The following is a 24,874-nucleotide window of genomic DNA, read 5'->3' as shown; positions in this document are numbered from 1 at the left end:
GTTGAGGTTTATTCTCAAATACCTGGTTTCCAAGGTACTGTTAGTAGAGGTTGCAGTTTTCATGTCATAGACGTAATTGAAAATGCAGAGTAAAATTGTGTCCTACAGTATTCTTGATCAAACAAAAGCAAATGCAAAAATTCAATATTTACACAGCAAAATTTGTTCTTATTTAAAAAATAGAAATTCCAATTTTTGAAGGGTTAAATTTTTGTATCCATTTATTTTATTAACTATCTAAAGGCAAATCTAGATAAACAGCACTGGAGAGGTTTGTACAGTTAAAAAGTACTATACACAGAGAGTTTATTTCTTTATGCATACATTTTGGGTAGGTGCATAAAAATTTATTTTGTCCTTTAAAAATAAATGCAGTTAAAAATATAAGAGATGGAAAATAAATGACAGTAATAAGATTTGTATACCTCAGACACCTCCAAGAAAGACCTTATTCCTTACTATCCTATAGCAGCTTGGGTCTATAAATCTTTTTGTCTGAGACAAATTGTGCTATATCCAAGATAGCCTTTCACCTTTAACTCACTGGAGCTATTTGTCTTCTGTCAAATTTAAAAAAAATTTAAAGATCTTGTGGTTTTGGATTGATAAGTCTTTTAACAATTTTAATAATTTAAAATCTATTAGTTGTAAACACTTTCAACATTATCTAATCTGGTGATAATAAGGAAGCTGCAAGGACTTAAATGAAATAGATGCTTTGTTTCTTACAGCTAATGGGTAATACATTATAGTAGAAAAAACTAAATATGTTCCTATTAATTTTTGAATAATTTACCTAAGATTTCCATAACAATTTGCAGTTAATAGTATCTCTCTCTCTCTCTCTCTCTATGTGTATATATATATATATAGAGAGAGAGAGAGAGATTGTCTAAGTAAATTAGATAAATATTTTAAAATATCACTTTACCATAATGGCATTTTGGAATAAAAGATCACTTTATTTTTTTTGAAGACATGTATGTAACCAGTATTTTTATATGTTCCATTTGCTACTCTCTAAGATTTGTGTGTCTGTATAATAGCTTTCTCCTTCAATATATATATTCTCCTTTCTGCTTGTTCTTGCTGTGATGAGGTATTATTCCTGTTTGTTAAAGCAAAAGAATGATTATTGTACAAAGGTGAAGTAAATATTGAGGGGGAAAACACTAAACAGAAATCCAAGAGCAATAAGCAGCTTGGTCTTAAGGAATAAACCTTCCATGCAAACTTGATTGCTTTATTGATAGTATTCCAAAGTTAATGGATGGAAGTGAAAAGCACTAGTAGTTTAAAGGACCTCGATTCAGTAAAGCTCTTAAACATATACTTTCATTCATCCCTCTTCAGAACCGCACCTGTGTATGTGCTTAACTTTATCTTTAAGCATGTGTGTAAGTGCTATCCCGAATAGGAATACTTTCCTGAATTGAGGCCTCATGCCTTGATCCTGTATGCTGCTGAACACTCCTATAAAGTCTTTAGTGACCCTCAGTTTTCTTTAAATGTAATGGAAATTAAGTACACTCAGAACCTCACAGGGGTTCTCAGCACTTTGCTGGATTGAGCCCTTAATATAATGTCTTGTGAAATCTTACTCCCAACAGGCTGATCCTGTGAACATTAGTGGCATATAGTTTATTTTACCAGGCATTGTCGTTACTGTGTTCAGTATTTATACAACAGTATTGCCCAGAGGCCTTTCTCAGGGTTGGAGTCCTATTGCTCTAGGCGCATTACAAACTCTGTTAAAACATGCTCCCTGGCCCCAAAGGCCTACAGTTTAAGGCCCAGATCTTGCAGTTCACGGCCACTCTGCAGCGTCCTCACTGACACCCACTGAAGTCCTCGGAATGCTATACTGGCACAGCATGTTGCAGAATTGAGACCTAAGAAGATAAGCAACATACACAGGCTGGAAGCATATGGATATAATCAAATATGCAGGGCTGCCAAGTGTCAGGCATCCGGCACCCCTGTCATGCTTTGTCGTGACTCAACTGGCATCTCACAAGCCAGCTGAGGCAGGAAAGCAGCAGGCATTTGCCTTCAGTTGTCTTTTGTCTGTCAGAGGTCACTGTGGTACTTGCTGAACAGGGAGCCAGATTCTGCTTCTCCCTGCTCCCCATGATAGATTAGGGCAAAGAATGAGCAGCCTGGAGATGGCCTTAGTGACTGGAAGAGAATTCAATTTTAGCAGTGCAAGATGAGGGGTCCCATCATGGCCTTAGGCTCCCTTCCTCCTCCCCTATGGTCAGCCACATCTGGCTCCCACTAGTGTAACCACCCCAGCAACCCAACCCCAGCTGCTTGAACAGCCCCCTGTCAGCCAGCAGCCTCAGCATGTTTAGCACCCTTTAGTGCCCCCGCACCCCCAGGGGGCTCAGTAGCCTCCTATGAGTCTTTGCCTCCTGGGAGTTCCAGGACCCACTCCCCACTTGTAGCCCTCTAACCCCAAGGAACCCCAGATCTCTCAGTCTTCCTGAAAACCATTGCCCCTAAATTTCCTACTCCCTCCTAGTGGCCTCTGCTCTCCAACAGTCCCAGCACCCTCTATTCCCTATGAGCCACCTAAACTCCGAGAGCCCCCACACTTCCTACCTAGCTGTACCAAGAGCCCCAGGGGGCACTTACCCATGTACCACCCCAGATACCCTCAGATATCCAGCTGGAGCTGCCAAGTTTTGTACAACTCTTTGACCGGTATCTGCTACTGCTCAGGGCATGGTGTGTTAACCATAACTTTAAGTTAATGGTTATACGGAAATTACATTATTCGTTTGCATAAAAGTCACATCAAGCAAAACAAAACTTCCGAACTATGGTTAGTTATATAATTTGCTTTTAAAAATATATAAATGGGTAAAATGTCAACTGTCTCCATCCGTCCCTCAATCTAGCCATCAGGAATTGGTCAGTTTGGTACAGGATATTGGACGCCTTTCTTGGCTTTTGAAACAGCATCCTGAATAACTGTTGCCACTCCTGACCAAAATAGTCATAATTTCATTCAGAGAAGGAGTCTTCTATTCCTTCTTCAAACATGCAATAATCTGACCAACACTGAAGAAACGCACCTTGGACATATCGGTTCTAGCCATTTACTACCTGGTGTCAAACCTCCCATTCCTGAGTAAGCTCAGTTTACAGTTATTTGAAAGGTGTTACGTTAAGGAAGAAGAATAATTATTCAGCATGGTATAAGTAAACTGGAAGTAATGAGATGAAATTTTAAAATTGAAAATTTAGGTTGAACAGCAGAAAAAATAATCCTAGCAATATAATCTACTGTACTAGGTTGTATAACAGTCTCCCAAGAGAAGTGGTGGCAGCCTCATCACTTGTGATATTTAAAATTAATTGAACAGTGCAGTAATAAATGTAGAATTGGGGAACAATCCAATCCTGCATAGGCAGGGAGCTGTACTAGATGTTGCATTAGGTCTTTTCAATACCTAGATTTTATGAGGAGCACAGGCTGTTGCTGGTATTGAAATTATTGTGATTTCATAATTGCTTCATTATAACTTCACTGCATGATCAAAAAAGAAGAAATGGCAAGCTGTGAAGGAAAAAAAAACTTTGTTTAAACAAAGAAGAGATTTGATAATTAAGAAAATGCTCAAAATATTTGAAGAGATGTACATTTCTTCAGATTTTTTGTAAGTATATGACATATTTCCAAGAACATCACGAATACTGGTATCGCTCATTACCAAATTAGGTATTTGATGTATCATAAGAAAGACTAGCTCTGTACAAAAGAGCAAGCTCTGTAAATTTAAAATGTGCTATTTTATTTAAGCGTCAATTCGACACAATGTAAATACTCTGGTATATGTATTATAAATTCAGTTCGGGACTGTGGCTTTGTACATCTGGTAGGAAGTCTACATATCCCTAAACCATTTTGTTATAAGCCAACGTTTTAGTGAATAACTGCAGGCTGATTTGGTGTATATACATGAATTCAGAGTGGAGGCAAGAGTTGGTTGTACAGCTGAGTTATCGATGTACACTGTAAAGACAACATTTTGTCATGATGCATTTATTAGTCTTTTGTCCTTTAGTAACTCAGCCAATGTGATGTATATCAGTAAAGTAAGCATCCAAATGGCTGGATTAGTTCTTCATACATAAGCAACTGAAATACTGTTTTCAGAATCAGTGCTCCTGAGTGCAAACGAATCAGTAGCAGAAAGAGATGGTTTTAGACAGATTGGTAGAAATCAGTGGGATAGGTGCTATTTTTATGGTTCTAACATGGATTGCATTCAGATTGAACACTCAAAAACAAACTTTCATTGATAGCCAAACCAAATTTTTAACAAAACTAAGATTTTAAATTTACAATTGGTAAATAGAGTTTGTTGTGTAGGGTGTAGAATGTTAGCTTTTTGTTGCTTCGATTCTTTGAAAGGAGACTATACCCTCCTACATGAACTTCTAGATATTTATTACTTCTAGCCTAAATTTTAAGGGAAGTTTTGCAAAATATTGTCTGTACATGTGCAGAACTTTGAGTGTAACATCTGCGGTACTACATTTGAAACACTAATACCTGTGTGTGCAATTGATCAATTCTGATACCTGTGTGTGCATGACTTCATACGCACTGTGACAAAGTTCCTCCTCTACCTTGGTGGGTCTTGTGCTTATTGGCAGATTTGCTTGCTTTGGAGCTACACGGCAGCGCTTAGTTTGCCTGTTTTCATGAATCCACAGTCCAGGTCAACTCCTCCTGTGTCTGATCAGGAGTTGGGAGGTTTGGGGGGAACCCAGGCCTGTCCTTTACTCCGGGTTCCAGCCCAGGGCCCTGTGGAATGCAGCTGTCTAGAGTGCCTTCTGTGCGACAGCTACAACTCCCTGGGCTACTTCCCCATGGCCTCCTCCTAACACCTTCTTTATCCTCACCATAGGGCCTTCCTCCTGGTGTCTGATAATGCTTGTACTCCTCAGTCCTCGAACAGTATTCGTTCTCACTCTCAGCTCCTAGTACCTCTTGCTCCCAGCTTCTTACACGCACACCACAAACTGAAGTGAGCTCCTTTTTAAACCCAGGTGCCCTGATTAGCCTACCTTAACTGATTCTAGCAGCTTCTTAATTGGCTGCAGGTGTTCTAATCAGCCTGTCTGTCTTAATTGTCTCCAGAAGGTTCCTGATTGTTCTGGAACCTTCCTGTTACCTTACCCAGCGAAAAGGGACCTATTTAAGCTGGGGCTAATATATCTGACTGTTACTCTCCTGTAGCCATCTGGCCCGACCCTGTCACATATCTCCCCCCCCCCCCCCGCCGCTCAACACTACGGGGTTGGGCAACTTGGGACATCAGGCAGTATACTCATGACAAACCATCTGCATTGCCATGGTGGCTTTCAGCCCGGTGTTGTATGGTGAATTGGAAAGGTTGTAAGGACAGGAACCATCTGGTCACCCTTGCGTTCTTCTCTTTATTTTGCTGCATTCACTGAAGGGATGCATGGTTGGTCACAAGGGTAAACCGTCATCCCAGAAGGTAATAACGTAGTGTTTCCATGGCCCATTTCACAGTTAGGCACTGTCTTTCAACCATGGCATACTTCTGCTCTCTCGGGAGGAGTTTCCTCCTGAGGTAGAGGATTGGGTGTTCTTCATCTCCGACCATCTGCGATAGGACAGCTCCCAGTCCTACTTCAGATGCATCTGTTTGTAAAATGAATTCTTTGTTAAAGTCTGGGGCTATAAGCACGGGGTTACTGCAGAGGGCTGTCCGTAGATCCATGAATGCTTTCTCTGCGGCATCTGTCCACTTCACCATGTCTGGACTTTTATCAGGTCTGTCAGGGGACCCGCTCTGGTAGCAAAATGGGGAATAAATTGTTGGTAGTACCCCACCACACCTAGGAATGCCCGGACTTGCTTTTTCTGATTCGGCCGGGGCCAATTTTGCATAGCCTCTGGTTTGTTTAGTTGGGGCTGGACCATGCCCCTTCCTACAATGTAGCCAAGGTATTTAGCCTCAGCTAGCCCTGGGTTGGCTGTGAGGCCAGCCCGTCTTAGCGTGTCCAGAACTGCTTCCACCTTTCCTAAGTGGGTTTCCCGGTCGGGGGTGTGAATAATCACATCATCCAGGTATGCCGCTGCATAACTGGTATGGGGCTGTAGGAGCTTGCCCATAAGACGCTGGAAGGTGGCAGGTGCCCCATGCAGTCCAAAAGGAAGAACAGTATATTGAAACAGACCCTCTGGTGTAGAGAGTGCCATCTTTTCTTTCCCATCTTTGGCAAGGGGAATCTGCCAGTATCCCTTTGTTAAATCAAGGGTGGTCAAAAATCGGGCATTGCCCAGGCGGTCAGCTAACTTATCAATACGCGGTATGGGGTATGCATCAAATTTGGATATCTCATTCAGCCAGCGAAAGTCATTACAAAACCTAGTGGTGCCATCGGGTTTGGGCACCAACACAATCAGTCTTGACTACTGACTGTGGGACTCTTCGATGACTCCCAGCTCCAACATCCTTTTTACCTCTGCCTTGATCTCCTCCCTTTTTGCCACTGGGACCTGATAGGGCATTAAAGTTACCTTTGCCCCAGGGTTTGTGATAATCTGGTAATATGCTTCGGTGGTCCGACCTGATTTGGTTGAAAACACATCCTGGTATCGGTTGATCATCTCAGTTACTTCCTTCTTCTGGTTTGGTGTCATACAGTGGATATCCTGATCTGCTCCTGCATGTTATTTCCCTGGATCGGGGTCTCTTGGGCCACTACACACGCCTCTCATTGGTGCCAAGGCTTTAAAAGGGCAATGTGATAAATTTGTTCATGTTTCCGGCTTCCTACCCCCAAATGCCCCACAAAAAGATGACTATGGGCCAGACTTAATACAGCATTCTGGTGTTTTTGAGGTACTAGGATCTGCTGTAACTTCTGCCCCTGTACTGGTGCAACCCGGTATAAGAGATTCTTCTTCATTATGAAGTAGGGTCCTGGTTCCTGGGTTTTCCCTTCCACGGGGACCCCATCTATTTCAGTCACCTCCTTCTTAATGTTTTCGTACCTTGGATCTTCAGCCTGGTCCTGTCCAAAATTTCCTCTCCCGAAGCTAATCTGCCCAAGATCTAGGGGGCCAGTCTCTGTTGCCTCTACTGGTTCAGAGGCGTTAGGGTGTGGGTCAGACTCGGGTGCTTCTCCTTCCTGGGTGGCCTCTTTTTCAGCTGCTCGGGTCTGCCTAACTACGAGAGCGACCTTCTGGCTTTGGGCCAGTAGACGGGTTCCCAAGGCCTTAGCTGCCCTTCTTTCCTTTTTCGTCTTTCTATGCTGTCTGGGAGTGGAGAACAAATCTGGGGATATTTCAGAGAAGGTTGGGGGTTGACAGTCTACTGTGGATGCCTCGCTACTTTCAGAGCTTCCCCCTTTCTCCCATTCCCCTACTGGAAGTAAGTCTTCAAACCCTGGGAAGTCCCTCCCTATGAGCACCGTGTATGGGAGTTTGGGGACTACACCTGCTGCTACCTCAGTAGTGTTCCCCTGAATCTCTATTTTTACTGGGATGGTGGGGTAATAACCAACTGTCCCATGGACGCATGTTATCCCCATATGCTTAGCCCACAGCAGCTGACTATGCTTCACGAGCTTCCCTGAGACAAGCGTGATAGCACTCCCCCAATCAACCATTGCTGTGGTCTCTACCCCATTTAGCTTCACTGGTCTGGTGTACATATGTGGGGTTAGTGAGACCCCCACAAGGTGGATTAGGGAGCTTGGGTCTGCCCAGTTCCCCAGGTTACACTGCATAGGCTCCTTGGCATTGGGACACTGTGCAACTATGTGTCCCCACTCCTCGCAGGAGTAACATCTGTATGGAGCTCTAGGCGTTTCCTGGTCTCTTGGTTTGGGCAGTCTAACATCATGATCCTCTTCCCCCTCAGTGCTCCGACTCTTTGTGGCTTCTGGTGGGCCTTCAGCCCCTCTCTTTTTCCACCTGGGCTCTCCTGGTGGCCAGTCATCTGAGCTCTAGGGCTTGGTGCTACTAGTTTAACCTGGGGTGCTTCTTCCTTAACTGGTCGGGTCAGCTCCCTGGCTGACCTTCGCCTTTCTACCAGCGCGACAACCTTGTCGTAGGTGGAGGGTTCGTTCTGGCTTACCCAGGTGCGAAGGTCTGGCGGTAGTCCTCTCATGTACCGGTCTATGACAAGAACCTCTAGTATCTTCTCTGGACTCTGGGACTCAGTTCATAACCACTTTCGTGCGAGATGGAAGAGGTCATATAATTGGGACCGCAGGGTTTTGTTTTCCTGGTACCTCCTCTCATGATATCACTGGGCCCACACTGCGGTCATTACCCCAGATCTGGCCAGGATCTCTGCTTTCATCTGGGGGTAGTCTGCTGCAGCCTCTTCAGGCAAATCATAGTAGGCCTTCTGGGCCTCCCCACACAGGAATGGAGCGAGGATGCCAGACCACTGTTTTCGGGGCCAAGCTTCCTGCAGAGCTGTCCTCTCAAAGGCCAGGAGGTATGCCTCTACATCATCCTCCCGCATCATTTTCTGCAGCCAATTGCTGGCCCGCATGATCTGCGTCCCATCATTGCTGCGGTTCAGCTCTGTAAGGGCCTTTACCTAGGTTACCAGTTCCTGAAACATAGCCCGGTCTTGAGCAGCCTGGTCCATCAGCAGGTGATTAGACTCTTGCTGCAGCCGCACTGCCTCCAGTTGGGCGGCTGCCTGGACACAGGTAGCTTCCTGCTGGGCAGCCGTGGCTTGTATCAGTGCCCGCACTACCTCCTCCATTGAGGTGAAAAAAAAAATAAACCCTCTCCTTTTTCCCTCCCCCCCTCCCCAAAAACCCTCCTCCTTCCGCCGCGCTGTGCACACCAGATCCCACGGTTGACACCAGTTGTGACAAAGTTCCTCCTCTACCTTGGTGGGTCTTGCGCTTATTGGGGGATTTGTTCGCCTTGGAGCTTCACGGCAGCCCTTAGTTTGCCTGTTTTCGTGAACCCACAGTCCAGGTCAACTTCTCCTGTGTCTGATCAGGAGTTGGGAGGTTTGGGGGGAACCTGGGCCTGCCCTCTACTCCAGGTTCCAGCCCAGGGCCCTGTGGAATGCAGCTGTCTACAGTGGCTCCTGAAACAGCTTTGCGACAGCTACAACTCCCTGGGCTACTTCCCCATGGTCTCCTCCCAGCACCTTCTTTATCGTCACCATAGGACCTTCCTCCTGGTGTCGGATAATGTTTGTACTCCTCAGTCCTCCAACAATATGCGTTCTCACTCTCAGCTCCTAGTGCCTCTTGCTCCCAGCTCCTTACACGCGCACCTCAAACTGAACTGAGCTCCTTTTTAAACCCAGGTGCTCTGATTAGCCTGCCTTAATTGATTCTAGCAGCTTCTTGATTGGCTGCAGGTGTTCTAATCAGCCTGTCTGTCTTAATTGTCTCCAGAAGGTTCCTGATTGTTCTGGAACCTTCCCTGTTACCTTACCCAGGGAAAAGGGACCTATTTAAGCTGGGGCTAATATATCTGCCTTCTATTACTCTCCTGTAGGCATCTGGCCCGACCCTGTCACAGTACAGAAGAAATGGGTTTCATGAGTGTAAATGGTATGCCTACCTACATAGATGTTAGAATCTATCGGTGGTGTATTGCTGCTCAAAAAATGTGTGTGCTCCAGCAGAGATCAGTTTAAGGCTCCTCTGAAAGTGTATTCCAATTGTGTTATATTTTGAAAATCAATTTTTATAAAAGAAAACCAATTATAGCACAGGTTTCTATTTTATTCTCTCTGTGGTTCACAGATCAATTTTTTCATTTTTAGCCAAAATAATTTCTCATCCATTCAGTCACTCCACTCACCCAGTCATACTGTCTCTCTCTTTATCTCTCTATACAGATTCTTTTCCTAGGGCCTAATGGTTGTTTTCTTCCTCTCCAGAAAACATCATGTCTTCCTCTTGTCCACTCTAGGGGCACATCTACACTAGAATAAAAGACTAGCACCACGGCTATGGCTGGCTTGGGTTAGCTGACTGAAGCTCATGGGGCTCAGGCTATGGAGCTAAAAATTGCCGTGTAGATGTTTGGGCTCAGTCCAGGGTCCCAGAGCTTGGGCTCCAGCCCAAGCCTGAATGTCTACAGAGCAGTTTTACAACCCCACAGCCCAAGCCCTGTGAATTCTAGTCAGCTGATCTGCGCCAGCTGCTGGTGTTTAATTTCTGTGTAGACATATCCTAGGCGGTCATAGCTGATTGTCCTCTCTCTGGCTGAATTTGAAGAGCATTCTTTCTTTCCCTGGGGCTCAGCCACAGTGGCATGTGTTACTGGGTTCAGAGCAGTCAGAATTGGATTCTTCCATACCATTCTTTCTCCATACACCCTCCCCACCACACCCCACCAGAGATGAAAGTCTTTCCTGTACCAGCCACATAAGAACATCTAGCAGTCTAAGGGCATATTTCCCAGTGTGGGTAGAAAAAATTACACTAGCTCTGCCTGAGCTAGCATGCTAAAAGTAGCATGTATATGGGGATAGCATGTGCTCAGGAGGAAGTGGATGTTGTGGTGAACCAGGGCTGGGGGTTGGCAGAGAAAACCTTCTGATGTGATGTGAGAGAGGTGCAAAAGAGTTAAGAGGAATGGAGGGAATCAACAACCATATTGATGGAAAAAAGGGAAGAGACGGCAGGAGGCCCAAGAGCAGACTGGAAGTCATGCTACCTGTAAATAGTGGCCTGACAGACAACTCATGCCTCTGGTCTCTCTCTTTTTCAGGTTTTTCAGGCACAGCACTGTGGTGTTTGGGCAGGGGGAGAGTCATGTAGTTTTCCACTGGGTCCTGGAGATCTCCTTGCTTTCAAATTTTTGGTTTTAGTGCAGCACAGAGAACTGCAGCACAGAATTATAAAATATTGGAATGAACAAGATCATCTTCTTCCCTATTCCAATGGGATATTATGTTTTATAGCAATAGAGGCAAGAAGGGATAATGCATATGTAACCCAGTTTAATCCAGTATTGGTCAATGGACCACATAATAGGTTTTATGAATCCATTACTGCCTTCAGTGTAATAAACCAAGTCCCTTTAGCAGTAAATGCTCACGCTTTTACATTCAGAGGTCAACGTTCTATCCCCACAAACTACCCATCCTGAGACCTAGGGTTTTACAAACACCATGGAGCTCTCTGGTATAAACCAGAACCACTTTCAAATTTGATAGTCATGAGAACAACAGGACCTGATGAAGAGTTCTGAATCAAACTGAAATGGAGCAGGAGGGAAGCCACTCTCATGCTTGCCTTGAAGATGATTGAGTTTCAAGGATGGATTGAGGTTGGGAAGAGTGGGTCACTTATGAAGAAGACATAACACTGGTAGTTGCTGAAGGCTCCCTGTCTTTCTCAAAAGAGAAGACTTATTGCTTGAGCACCTTTCCCCTCTCTCCACAAGAAGTCCTAGCTCTGAATATGTACGTAGGTATTGGGTTAACCGCACATGTCCAACCCTTTAAAAAGTAACAACAACAAGAAGACCAAAAAGCTGAAGTTAAAAGAAGATGAGTGAATGTCCAGCCCTTTATTTTATCTCCATTCCCGAGGTCAATCAGTCTCTCTCTCTCTCCCCGTATCTAATCTACCTATCCATCTCAAATCATTACATAAATTGTCATTTGTGAAAAGTTCCAAGTCCACCCATACCAGTGATAGCCTTGCTTCCATAGCAACTAATGCAGTTTAGAGGGGGGAAATAGAGGACGATTAAAAGAACTAAAAGCATACAAAGCAAGAGGCTTAATCTGGGAAGAGATGCCAGACCCATGGCTTTGCCAATCATTGGTAAAGCAGTCAGCTCAGACTTATGCTAGTAAAGTATCCAGCTAATATGTGGACATGCTATTCTTACTAGAATGCTGTATTACTCAAACAATGGTCCTTATTGCAAACCAGCAAGTACATTGTATTGGTACTTTATTTTTGGACAGTTTATACTCTCTGCATGAATTGGGGCAAAGGTTTTAAAACTGATCTTAACATATGTCCACTGTGCTCTCTAAACCAGCGATAGTACTTATTTACTTCTACTCTGTCAACAAATAAGAGCACCGACTTAAATGTGAAATTTTCTTTAATGTATCTCCACAAACACTCCTGTAATTAGTCTGGAAACATGGGAATGGGGAATTACAGGTGGGCAGTCTTGGTGAAGCGTCATTTGCCACTTCAGAAGAGCTCCTGTAACTGCAGGTGCACAAAGGAAGGTAGGTAGGTAGGTCTGGAGAAGCCTCAAGAGTCAGTGCAGCCACAAAATACTTGCAGTGCTGGTTTGTTGCAACTCTTAACTGTTAATTCCAGTGGGACATATTAGACATGCAGAGAGAGAATAGGCTGTCAGGAAAGCAGAGTTAGTGAGCCCCCAAAGACTCATAACTAAGGCAACCCAAATTTACAAGTGGTGGGAAAACAAGAGTACAAATACATTTTTTAAAATGTTATTAAATGTTTCCCTAATAGCTTTTTTAAAAAATGTGGCAGAAACAAAATATGTGATAATTAGGTGAGCTGTTAAAGATTTTACTGCCACTTTTAGAGGGTTGACTTGCATAATTAATTTATGGTTTTGACACCTGTGTGTAATCTCATTCCCAACTCTTGGCAATAAAATTTTATAGCTTACAAAATTATCACCTGTTTTCTTGGTATACATACAGGAAGGATAGTAGCAAGCAATTCCCTTAGTATGTCAGCAGTTTACAAAGAGGAAGGCTTTTTTCCCTTCTCAGTGGGTGGGGAAGGAGGCATGGAAAGTGCATTCAGTAAAAAGACATGAGACCAACTCTGGTGGTCTTTGCAGGGGACAAGGGAAGGAGGGAAAAATCATCCTGCCTCTGGCTGAGCAGCCTTGTGTGGCTTTTACTACAGCCTTGGAGCTGCCGTAGCCCTCAGGATGCTGACACCTTGCTCTGCAGGGGGGAAATGGCTGGGTGATCTACTGATGCTATTCATATATTTTAATGTCAAGTGCTTAAACAATCTATAAGCAATTTATTTGCTATATGGAAAAAACCCACATATTCATTGTTCCTACCTCATTTAATGAAAATTCATCTTACTTCTTATATAACTGGTAAGAGGAAATAAGACTTCCTAATAAATGAAGTTTGATGTCTGGAACTTCAGAGTAAAAACTAAACACAACGTCTTTGGGGGCACTTTAGAAATCTTGCTTACAGAATTCTCGTTTTCTGGCTAGAATTAATGCTAAGCTTACTGTCCTTCTGAGATCATTACTATTCCTAAGATTGAAGTAGTAGTATTTAGGATTAATGAAGGGTGACATTTCTGAAATAACTTGCATTTACATTCTCACAGCACCATTTGATCCTGAAGGAATTCATAAGCTAGATGAACAAGAACTCCTGTGAATGACAGCCACCTCTCAAGTGAAATGCAGATATTTAACAGTGCACCCCATCAGTGTATAACTGTGAAGGGATGTAGGCATGTGAGTATAGGGAGAATGTAATTACCTAAACTAGTATTTGTCCAAGATACCAGAAACTAGGCACATGTTTTTGAGAAAACTGAGAACTTTAATGACCAAAAGTGATTGGAATCTGTTTTATGTGCCATTTAAAAGGTGTCAGTTTCACCTGCACAGTATCCCTGTGTACCATGTTGAAACACTGGTTTCCAGTGACTTGGTGGGAAGAGTTCCATTTAGTAATTCACTAGCGCTACTTTCTTTAACAATGAAGATCTAAGGTCCAGGTATTGACCAGGCCTAACTTTGTATAGCCTATGTGATCTGATGACAGCACAGTTCAAGGTGGTATTTCAGAATTCTTTTTAAAAGTATCTTTCCTTTTAGACAGGTTTCAGAGTAACAGCCGTGTTAGTCTGTATTCGCAAAAAGAAAAGGAGGACTTGTGGCACCTTAGAGACTAACCAATTTATTTGAGCATGAGCTTTCGTGAGCTACAGCTCACTTCATCGGATGCATACCGTGGAAACTGCAGCAGACTTTATATACACACAGAGAATATGAAACAGTGGGGTGGGAGGAGGTATTGTTTCATATTCTCTGTGTGTATATAAAGTCTGCTGCAGTTTCCACGGTATGCATCCGATGAAGTGAGCTGTAGCTCACGAAAGCTCATGCTCAAATTGGTTAGTCACTAAGGTGCCACAAGTACTCCTTTTCTTTTTCCTTTTAGAGGAACTGTGCCCATATTTGTTCTTGTAGGCTCCTCAAAAGGAAGTTAAACCCATTGAAAGAACTCATTGTAGACAGTCCCATATTTTCTCCCATGACCGAGGCCCTTTTCTCCTGCTTTAAGAGCTCATAAGGGCAGGGAATCTTCTAGCCGAGAAGTCTTCAGGGAACCCTCAGCTGGCATAGCCAGCTCGTGAAGGGAGTGTGCCATAGGCAGATGGGAGATTTAGGTGGAAGGCTGCTGTTCTCTAGCTTTCTCAGCTAGTTAATGGCATGCTGGGAGCTGTTACGAGTTGCTGGGGCTGCTATAAACTGTGTTGGAGCATAGACCTGACCTGAGAATCAGGGAACTACAGCCAGCTCCCTGCTGCCTATTGCTGCACCCAGAAGAGAATCCAGACCATCATTTCTCCAGAAAATAGGATTTATCTTATTCAGTTCCTGTAATCAGATCTCACAGCTGTTGAGCACAGATGTATTTATTAGCAAGGTTGTAATGCTAGTAAAGGAATGTAAATATAGGAAATATCTGCTGAAAACAGTAATATCTACTAATAAGAAAATAAAACAAAGCTTTTAACCCCCTATGTGCATGTGTAAGTATACTTCTATTTATTTATAGGTAGTGTGTGTGTGTATACGTACATACACACCTGGGAAATTTGTTGTTATATATGTTGATATATAATGTGATAGGAACTTGGTACAGGACCTACTTATTTTTCAGAAAGAAATTACTAAAGAGAATGAAATAGAAATAAGTGTAAAGCACTAGATGGCAGCCTTGGTATGCTTAAAAAGGGTTTAAAGCTCAAGAACATTTCAAGGAGAGTATTTTAGGTGATAAATACAAGTAGCATTTATCCTGTTAACGTAAATTTCCCAGGTATTTTAAGTTGAAGTTGAAACTTGAAATGAAACTGGAAACAATAAATTTTAGTATTTGGAAATTGTTTGTGCTAGCTGAATTGTAAGAAGTGGCCCAGCAGTTAGATTCTCTGCTACTGATCTTTATATTGCTAGTTTTCTTTTGGGACGTCATTAGTTTAAACTAAATACCTACTGTAATTGTAAAACTGTCATGCTTGACTTAGAATAATGAGTTCCAACAATTATATCTAACACTGATTGACTTTGATACGGATTGAGGCAATTTTTATTATTGTTAAATACAGTAATAGTAATGACTACAAACTGTCATTGTCTTTTGAATTTGTGGAATCGTATGAATAAATGCTGTTCAAAAAGAAATCTCTTTGGTATTTAAAGAGGCTAGTGGAACAAATTACAGTTTGAATCAGACAATCCCAGGATGCTTTGAGGAAAGATAGGTCTTAGCAGACTGACTACTCACAACATATAAAAGAACAAAAAGCACCAGAAAAACACAGTCTTTGCCTTGAGCTAAAATAACAACACAAACCAATTCTGGCCTTCCAGGGAATTATAAACTAGCCTCACCAAATACCTTAATTGTCTAATAAAGTATTATGATGCTACCCCAAGCTCTGTAGGTACACTGGCCTGCTTGTGTGTCTGCCTGTTACTTGTTTATATATTGATTTATTCCACCAAATAGCAGCTTGTTTTGCAGCATTTAGGACAGGCTGGTGAAACAATTTCTTTGCTGCAACTCAGCTCCTGTTATCATGTGACTATGCAGCATGCTAGCCTAAGGATTTTGGGGACCAGTGAAGTAGTTCTTCGTACTGTCCAAAGATAACTGCCCACTTTGCATAAAAAGAAGTGTGTGGCATGGGGAAGGATCTCTATGTATCCTTTCACCTGTTTCCTGTTGCAGAAGTGGAACCCAGTTCCTGGTTCCTTTCATGATCGGTTTACACTGATTGATGTTTCCAATGCTATCATTACAAGAAAAAAGTGCTAGAATTTTAATCAAGGCTTGCAGGGTGAAATCTTGGCCCCATTGATGTCCATGAGGACTAGACTTTATTTACCCCAGGACTATTTTTGACTCTTCCTCTGACTAGGAGTAAATCACTTCACATAGGAGGACAGTAATCAGTAATACCTCCCTGCCTAGGATGTGAGGCCTTTGCAAGATTTTCTAATGAAAGACTCTGTATGTCTTAAATAATTAGAGATTGCTTTCTATGTCTAAGATAATAGAATCCTGAGCTACATAAATTCCAAGGACTTGCTTATTAGAATATGGACATCACCATGTACAGCATCTCTTTGATTGGCTGAATCAACTCAATTCCAGACAGGTATATAATAGCCTATGAGACATTGTTTTGTTAATTTATCATCAGCCTTCTTTCTCTTTGGGGTGTGGAGTTTATGTAAACTCTTCCCAAAATATAACCCATTGATGGTAAGCTGTAATTTACTATAGTCTTGATATAAAAGGGTAGGAATGACAGAAAACCGAAGGGCAACCTGTTTGAGGTCTGAAAGGCAACAATGCACGTTAGCAAAATAGATGAAATAACAAACAAGACATTCAGGAAAAAGGTTTGAAACATACCCGATATTAAACAATATGAAGGTGTGCTAATGAAAAGTGAAATATTTGGAGAGAGAGTACATCTAGTAGAAGAATTGAATTCTTGTCTGAAGAGTGACTCATTGATGGGGCGGAGTGAAGAAAAGTATCTGTAAGGGTTCCATTTTTTCTGTCTCCATTATTTCCATTTGTTTGTTTTATGAACAAAAATATGTTGTCATTTTTTCTAAACACCAGCCCTGCAAACTAAACCAGGCTGTTAGGAGGCTTATTCCTTCACCCAGTCACTTCCCTGGTCCTTCTCGCATGAACAGAGAGCAACAATACCCGAAGTCCAAAGGTGCAAACAATTCGATGTTTATTGGGGTGAACTTCCAGCAAGCAATGATTCCAGTTTCACTCCTTAGTGTCCCCCTTCCCAGCTCTGACACTACAGAACCTTGCCTGTGTCACTGTTCCCATTTCCCCCTTTAGCAAAACATGATTCCAACTTCCTCCCCCTTTAGCAAAACATGATTCCAATTCCCCCATCCCCATTCCCTTGTTCCCATTCCCCCCTTTTCTTCCTGATGGCAGACTATATAGTAAAACTTGAGTTCTGCTTAGCTATACCTTAACCAATTATTTTACTGAAATTTAACCAATCCTAACATATTGTAACATGTTTATTTAACCAATTATATCCCAGCACCTTAATTAGTTTACACCCAGCAAAATTAATTATACAGCAGACAGAAACAATCACAGAACCAGACAGAGATTATACAGACAAACAATAGGGAAATGGGGACTACAGTGACAGAACAACAAAGAAATGAGGATTTCACATCCTAGCTATTGATAAGTGAGTTCTTGCCAGAGAGGATGCTATCAGACTAAGTTTCCTTTTATATCTTCTAGGCACTTCCCTTTCTCTGGAGATGATCGGCATTATCAGGACAGGATTGTATTCCTAACAGCCCAGTAGCTATTATTTCAATGTGACCAGTCTGGAATGTAAGGATGTGACCATACGCTTCCCAGCTTTTGGCTGCCTCGGCTGCTTAGCCACAGGCCTTAGCCTAAGAACCGGGGTTCAGACTGTCACAGTGAGAAAAGGCCTTATACAGGCAGACAGAGATTTTGATTCTTTCTTTCTTTTATACCTCTATAACTAGTTAAATAATAAACATATACCTAAATTGTTAAAGTGTAGGCCTTTACAGACAGGCCTGAATATCTGTATCCCAACACAGGCATCTGGGAATGAAGCTGGGGTTCTTTTCTTCTCTTGTCTGTCCGCCTATCTGTCCATTTCTTTTTGTCTAATACACATTCTCGTAGTATGATCTGTTATAAATGTTCTGTAAGCGAAATTGGGCCATCAGTTGTATTTATGCAACCCCAGTGGGTTTGTACAGGTGTAAATAATTGAAACTTAATATTCTGTTGATGATTTATGAACCAGAATAAAATCCAGTTCATCCTTTTTTTGGCTGAATTGGCACTCCATGGTTAACGGGAGTAAAAAGCTATGAAAATTTGTTGTTACTAAAGGCGGCAGATATTACTCTGAATACACATGGGGGAAGCATGTCTGTGAATGACAAGGTCGCTGGCTGTTTCACAGTAACTTTAAAACATTCTAATGTCCACATTCTGAGTGTGGTACATAAGCCTTGAACAGTTACTGGTATCTGCTGTAACTCATTGCTTTGTAAAGCACTTTAGAATACATTGCGTATGAAAGACATTGTATAATACAGAGTTCTGTTCTTTGTATAACACAGTTTCTATAAAAGTGTGGTAGATTTATTGACACTCGCAAAATGTGTTGTATCCCCTTTTAATGCCTGATTTACTAGAGGATATGACCTACTACTGCTACAACCAGCTAATGGATATTCCATTAGCTCAAATGGTAGAGGTCTGTGCTGCAGTGCTAAAGAACCAGGGTCCTGCCTCTACTAATGACCCATGCCTATGAGGGGATCATTATGTGCAAATGTACAATTTAATATGCACACACATAATACAGCCCCAAATTTAATATGGACATGCATAATACAGCCCCAGCTTCTGCATGGTGAACTTGGGCACGCTGTAAGAATTTTGGTAGGTTTTTATTTTTGCTATTTTTCTGGGTTATTTTATGGAAATTGATTAATTTTAGGGGAAGAAGTTTATATGCATTTCTGGAATGAATGAAGATACGTTATTTATAGGTTTTGTAAAATAAGTTGAACATTATAGCAGCAGGATTGAAAATAACATCAAAATTTTACTTACCTCACTAACTTTCTCAGAAGATACATCCTTTCCTTGAGGATAAATTATGGTCACAGAAAGAAAATGGGTGTATTTTTTTCAAACCTTTTTTCCATTACAGTTAGCAGAACGTGCAGTTCCCAGCTAACTGCCATTCACATATAATGTGTCTTTAAGAATAAAATAAAAATCAGGATACACAACATTGGTCCTATTATATTTCGTACATAACAGTCAGTGTAACAAATAGTAGAATGTTAAAACAGATAAAACACTTTTATTGTTAAATCAGTATCAATCAAATCTCATTTGGTGACTATTTGCCTTTTTCAGTTCCATGAGCGATTTTTTTACTGTCTTGCCCCTCCCTGCTCCACACACACATTTTCAAATAATCAACTTCCGGTCCTCTTATATCATGGAAACCCCCCTGAAAGCCAAATAAGGTAATGGGCAGTAACAAGTCCCATGTGCCATTCCAGAACACACTTCTTCTGCATCTGCATCTTATTGCTAGGTGCTACTTTTTAAGAAAAAAATACACGGAGTTTTTTTATTGATGAAAGATTTATATGATGACCAACATTTGCAAAAGTACAAAGTGACTTTTGAAAATGGGAGTTAGCCTCATAAGTGACTTAGGGGAAGCTTTTTAAAGGTACTCTGAAGCCTAAAGATGCAGACAAGTGCCTAGTGGGATTTTCAAACATTTAAATGAGAGTGAGGCACTTAGGCACTTTTGAAAATCCCACTACGTGCCTGACTACATTTTTAGGTATGTACAACCTTTAAAAATCTGAGGTTTAGACACATAGAAGTCCAAGTTTCCTTGAAAGTCAATGGGATGTAGACTCCTAAGTGCCAAAAAACATTTGAAAATTTTATCTGATATCTCTCATATTTCCAGCAAATCATCATGTAGAATTATCTTTTATAACTAACTGCTATGTCATGTATCATCGCATTATTTTACTAAATTAAAACAAAAATATTGCTAGTTAGTTGTGAGTGCTGTTGAACAGAGATCATAAGCAGCCATTTTAAAATATTCCTTACAGCAAACACTAGTATAACATTTGTATTTATACTGATAATAAGATTTATCAATGTATTTTCATGTTTTCTAATGGTATAATTTTTTCTGCCATTTTCAGATTGTCACCAGGATTAAGCCCTTTACATAATGGGAGAAAGTTGGAATATTCTATATGATTATTTCATTTTTGAAAAGACTGGACTGTTGCAATATATATTTGTTAGCACATTTGCTTATATTTTGTCCAGAATGCTTCAGCCTGTATTCTTAAAGGAACCCACTTGATTGAAAATATTGCCCCAGTTTTAAGACCCCGACAATGTCATATTAATTTCAAAGATGTATTACTTACTTTTAAAATAGTTAATTTTTACAATTCTTTATATCTGACAGAACTTTGCTCTCTGTATATCAGCTCTCCCTTAGGATGAGAATCAGCAAGCTGTTAGGTCTGTCCAAGTTACATCTAAAAATCTCTGGAAGCAAAGGTCTTTACTAACTATGCTCCACTATTGTGGAACTAGTTCCTGTTGTAACAGGCTGAGTGCTACAACAAGCAACCCTTAAAAATAAAGGAAGAGAAACTTCAGGTTGTTGCTTTTTTTAATTTGAAAACTCTGATTATATTAATCATATTTTATTTAAAACATCATTTGACAACCCCTCCCCTCTTTCATGAAAGATGGTATATCAATACTTTGTGTTGATTATGCTGTTGTTGCTGTTGGATTTTGAAACTCATGCCCCTGGCAGTATGTTTCATCAGAAATGCAAGTGGATAAGATAGGCAATAGTAAAAGTTGCGCAGCAAATGACCGTGTTTGTTTGGACACTGATGCATAACTGGTAATAGTGAGGATCAGTTGGATCCTTACACATTGTATGTTCGAGATAAGGGAGTTAAGGCATGAATGAAGGAACTTCAGTGAAAGTTCAAAAATCAGTTATCCTAGTTTGAAATAGGTCTGGTGGTAACCCTAATTTAGATATGGTACAAGTGTGACAGATATATTTTGGTCACAAATGACAAACATGATCGACAGATCATGACAAACTGACCTGAAGTTTGACTCTCACCAAAATAACTTGGCCCAATAAAAGATACTACCTCACTCAACTTGTGTCTCGAGTGTGATCTATAGCAGTTGATAATGGAACTCAGTCACAAAAGCCAAATTTCTGCAAATAGATGTGAATATAAGTAAGACTGTACTCAACAAACTCTTAATGAAAATACAGAATAATAGCTGTAAACTGCAGAAAGGAGAAACAAAATGCCTTGTACAATAAATAGATGAAAGTATATCTTGTAGGACTAGCATGAATAGAGGGTGCCCTAAATAGAAAAATGTGGGAAGACTGCCTGTGACAAGGCTGGCGTTGGAATGATGAAGGAGGTTCCTACTATAACTTTAAAAGAGATTTCAGGAAATAAAAATAGCATGGTACTATTCTTTGATTTTTTCCCCCAGAAAGGCAATTTGCCTTTTTATTCATAAAATTAGTCACAGCAATCCAGTCACACAGAATTGTCATGAAAATGTACCAGCTGAGCACAGAATCTTCTCATTTGCCTTTTACCACAATGGTTACGATTGTGGAAAAACTGATCATATTTTATTCTGTATCACCCAACAAAAAACCCTCAACAAAACGTTAATACCCTGTTCAGTGGGCAAGTACAATTTGATAAACTTGCTGCAATCCTTTCTTAAACTAGTAAAATAAGTGGTCAGTGAAACAATAATTTAAACATTCTAGGAATGAAAAAAAATAAACTGGCTATAATGAATAGAATTATCAAACAGTAGTTTAATTACCTACCTTCTAGAAACCGGAGATAGTTCAGAGAAAAAGTTCACTAAAGAGAGAAACCCAAAACCTCTGTGCTTAATTCCCAGCTACACCAAGTTTACATAGCTGTAAGCCACCTTTCCCTTTCCTTGATCTTAGGGTGCCTGAGGATGAAAATACTGCTCTAATTTATTTACCTTACTAGCAGCTATCTGCTGCACTGACCAAGGATGTAGTGGAACTCGTACCACTCTTCCTCTAGTGTGCCCTTTCCTCAATCCCGACATGGAATGGGAAGAAGCTGGGTGCGTAGTGTTTAACCTCTTGAGTACCATCTCCAATCAGATGTTAATTAATAATACAGAGAATTCCTACATCCATTGTGACTGTGTAATCTACTAATATGTGAAATAAATGTAGAACTATTTGAATGCTCTTTGTTATTTGTTGAAATGACAACAGAGCTTCTGTAACAATTTTGCCTTTTAACAATTCATTTTAAAAAAAACCACCATTATTTAGGAAATCCCCTTTCATTGTAGGACTCTTGATTTATGTGACTGCCTCAAAGGATCCCCACTTTTTATCTTGCTTGTGGCCTTCAAACAATTTTTATCCCCTCTATTACAGCCAGCAACCTTGCCAGTGTAGCCTTTTCCTATCAATTGTGGTGACTGACTGCCCATTATCAGTTTCTGTCTTGGCAATGAGCAACCACTCTTGGTAAAATCTTTCACTGTCCACAAGCCTAATTTCCGGAGTAGGTCTGCTTTTAGTTGGTACTTTAAGTGGGTGGGAAACAATGTGGATTAAGAGCACCAGCAATTCAGCATCTACGGCTTGCAAGATAGGCATCTATACATGTATAAAGTCAAAAAGGGAGCCAGGAGCCTGACCATATGAGAGCTGGGACTAGTAACACCATCTATCGTTAAAGTTGCCCCACACTTCTCAGTGTAAGACCCTGTTTTTAGTTGTTTATAACTTTGCCTTAACCATTTGGGCTGAAATTTTCCATGCTGGATGTCTGCCTCAGGCTAAATTTTTTGGGAAAGTTTTAGCCAAACAATTCAGCTGTTTCCAAGAACGATATTAGGGAAAACATGCCCATGTTAAAAAATTCTGTTGATGTTTTCTTTGAAAACTTCTAGCATTCTATGCTTTGGAGCAGGAACTTGAGATTGGACGGCGGTGTGAGAGAGGTGCTTTTTGACATTCCAGTGAAAATCTGCCCATATTTGGATGCATTATATAAGCCTTTAAAATAAACAGTTTGTGCATGCTCAGTTGAGACGTTGGAAAATTTAGCTTCTAAATTCCCTGAAAAGAATAGTGTCTGCACTATGTATGCTCCAGCCTGAGGCTGAGTGCAACTTTCCCTGCAACTGAGTTGCTGTGAACTGTGCCAGTTCTGGGTCTGGGCAGCTGAACTGAGAGCAGGGAGAGACACTCTCTTATGCTTTTAATGACTCCCTGGCTAGGCCCACGAAGCATGGAGGAGGAAGCTACTGGATTCAAAGGCAGAGAAGGCAAGGGAAGAACCTGTGCTGTGGGAGAGAGAAGGTTGGGACAAGGAGCAGTGGGTGGATGGGAGCCTACAATTGCCTGGGCAGGGAGCCTGGGAGCCAGGTAGTGAAATGGTCAGGGGGAGTGAGCCAATAAGTGTGAGGAGACTGAGAAAAAATCAGGGTGTTGGAGGGAGAACTGAGACTGGCTGGACCGAGATATTGAGACAATGAGCCAGGGATGAGGAGCTGAGAGAGGGAGACTGGTTCTGGGAGCCAGCAGGGATATGGTCATAGGTGGGGAGCACTAGAGGCCAGGATGGAGTGGTAAGAGACATGTGAGATGAAGAGGCCGAATGAGGGTAACTGAGAATGGCTGGGCAAGGAGACTGGGGCAGGTAGTCTGGAATCATGAAAGTAAGACTAGCTGGACAAGACTGGGACTCTGATGAAGAGCTGAGGTGGGGAAGAAACAGGACTGGAACAGGAGGAGGAGGCGGCCGGGCAGAAAGGATCATGACTGGGGGGAATGGGCAAAAGAGTCTGTGCTCACTACAGCACACTCCTTTCCAGAGCCTGGAATACAACCCAACATTGCTGAGTTTCACCATTCCTCTGCTGTCAGCAAATATCTGTGAAACCCACTGGCAGAGTGTCACATCCCCTTCTAGTGCTGGTCCACATAGAGGGGTGACTACCACAGCTATTAATTACTCTGTTAGCTCAAATTGCTGAGCTCTTGTGTGGTGGATCTAAAGATTCCAGACCTATCAGTGATGACCCATATGAATGTCAATATGTCATGTGAATGAATTTGTTTTTTGTTTCAAGTTTGCTTTTTTAAAAACATAGGAAATTACACACAGACAATCCTATGTTAAAATAACATTAGTAAGGTTGTTTGTAGTTTTTCTGTAGCTGCATTGATCGCAGGATATGAGAGACAAGTTGGTGAAAGAGACAAGCTTCTTAGCTACACAGAGTTGTTCTTCAGGTCTGGAAAAGGTAATCAGTGTCTCAGCTAAATACAGGATGGAACAGATTGTTGAGCATAAGGAGTTAACTCATATTGCAAGAGACTATTCAAGATGAAATAGGCAATTAACATTTCCCTGGTCATAGTACAAAGGAGGGCTAGTGGCTTACAGATTGTTGTAAAGAGACATTATACCAATGTCTAATTGGTAATGTCTAGCAAAGTTATGGATTTCAGCTCCCAAGATCGTCTTCTGAAGGTGTTATGCAGGTTTCCTTGGAGGACAGTGTCTGTGAGGTCAGATATGGAGTGATCATTTTGTGAAAATTGTTCACCCACGAGTGACGGTGTTTTTGTCTTTTATCATTTTTCTGTGTGAGTTCATTCAAGAGCATAATAGTTGTATGGTTTTGCCTGCATAATTGTTGTGGGGACATCAAATTGTAATCTTACTAACTGTCGGCCAGCTGGGATAACGGAGGTCTAGCCTTGTGACTAGAGTTGGCAGCAGGCCTAGTGGCCGGAGTCAATCATCAAGAGTCGAGCTGTAGTCAGGAGCCAACCATAGGTCAGGAACTGGAGTGAGCAGGGTAGCAGACAAGGAGTGGTTCAAAGCAGAGTCAGGACCAAGTCAAGGCTGGGTGCAAGG

General features: G+C 41.5%; 1 protein-coding gene across 4 annotated transcripts in view; it reads left to right on the top strand.

Moving 5' to 3' along the window:
* The window catches only part of ATRNL1 (attractin like 1), a 1,099,511-nt gene that overhangs the window by 510,203 nt on the left and 564,434 nt on the right, over positions 1-24,874 (top strand). Inside the window, exon 23 of one of the 4 annotated variants that reach the window (XM_084633635.1) lies at positions 17,568-17,642. The exons of the other annotated variants lie outside the window; for them this stretch is intronic. Within the exon in view, the coding sequence (XP_084489761.1) occupies positions 17,568-17,623 (56 nt within the window). The 3' untranslated portion in view covers positions 17,624-17,642. Of the gene's footprint in view, positions 1-17,567; positions 17,643-24,874 lie in introns of those variants that run through there. 4 annotated transcript variants of the gene reach the window in all.

Source organism: Lepidochelys olivacea (genome assembly GCF_965140295.1).
Source record: "Lepidochelys olivacea isolate rLepOli2 genome assembly, chromosome: 7".
Classification (NCBI taxonomy): Eukaryota; Metazoa; Chordata; order Testudines; family Cheloniidae; genus Lepidochelys; species Lepidochelys olivacea.
This window is presented reverse-complemented; position numbering and strand designations above follow the sequence as displayed.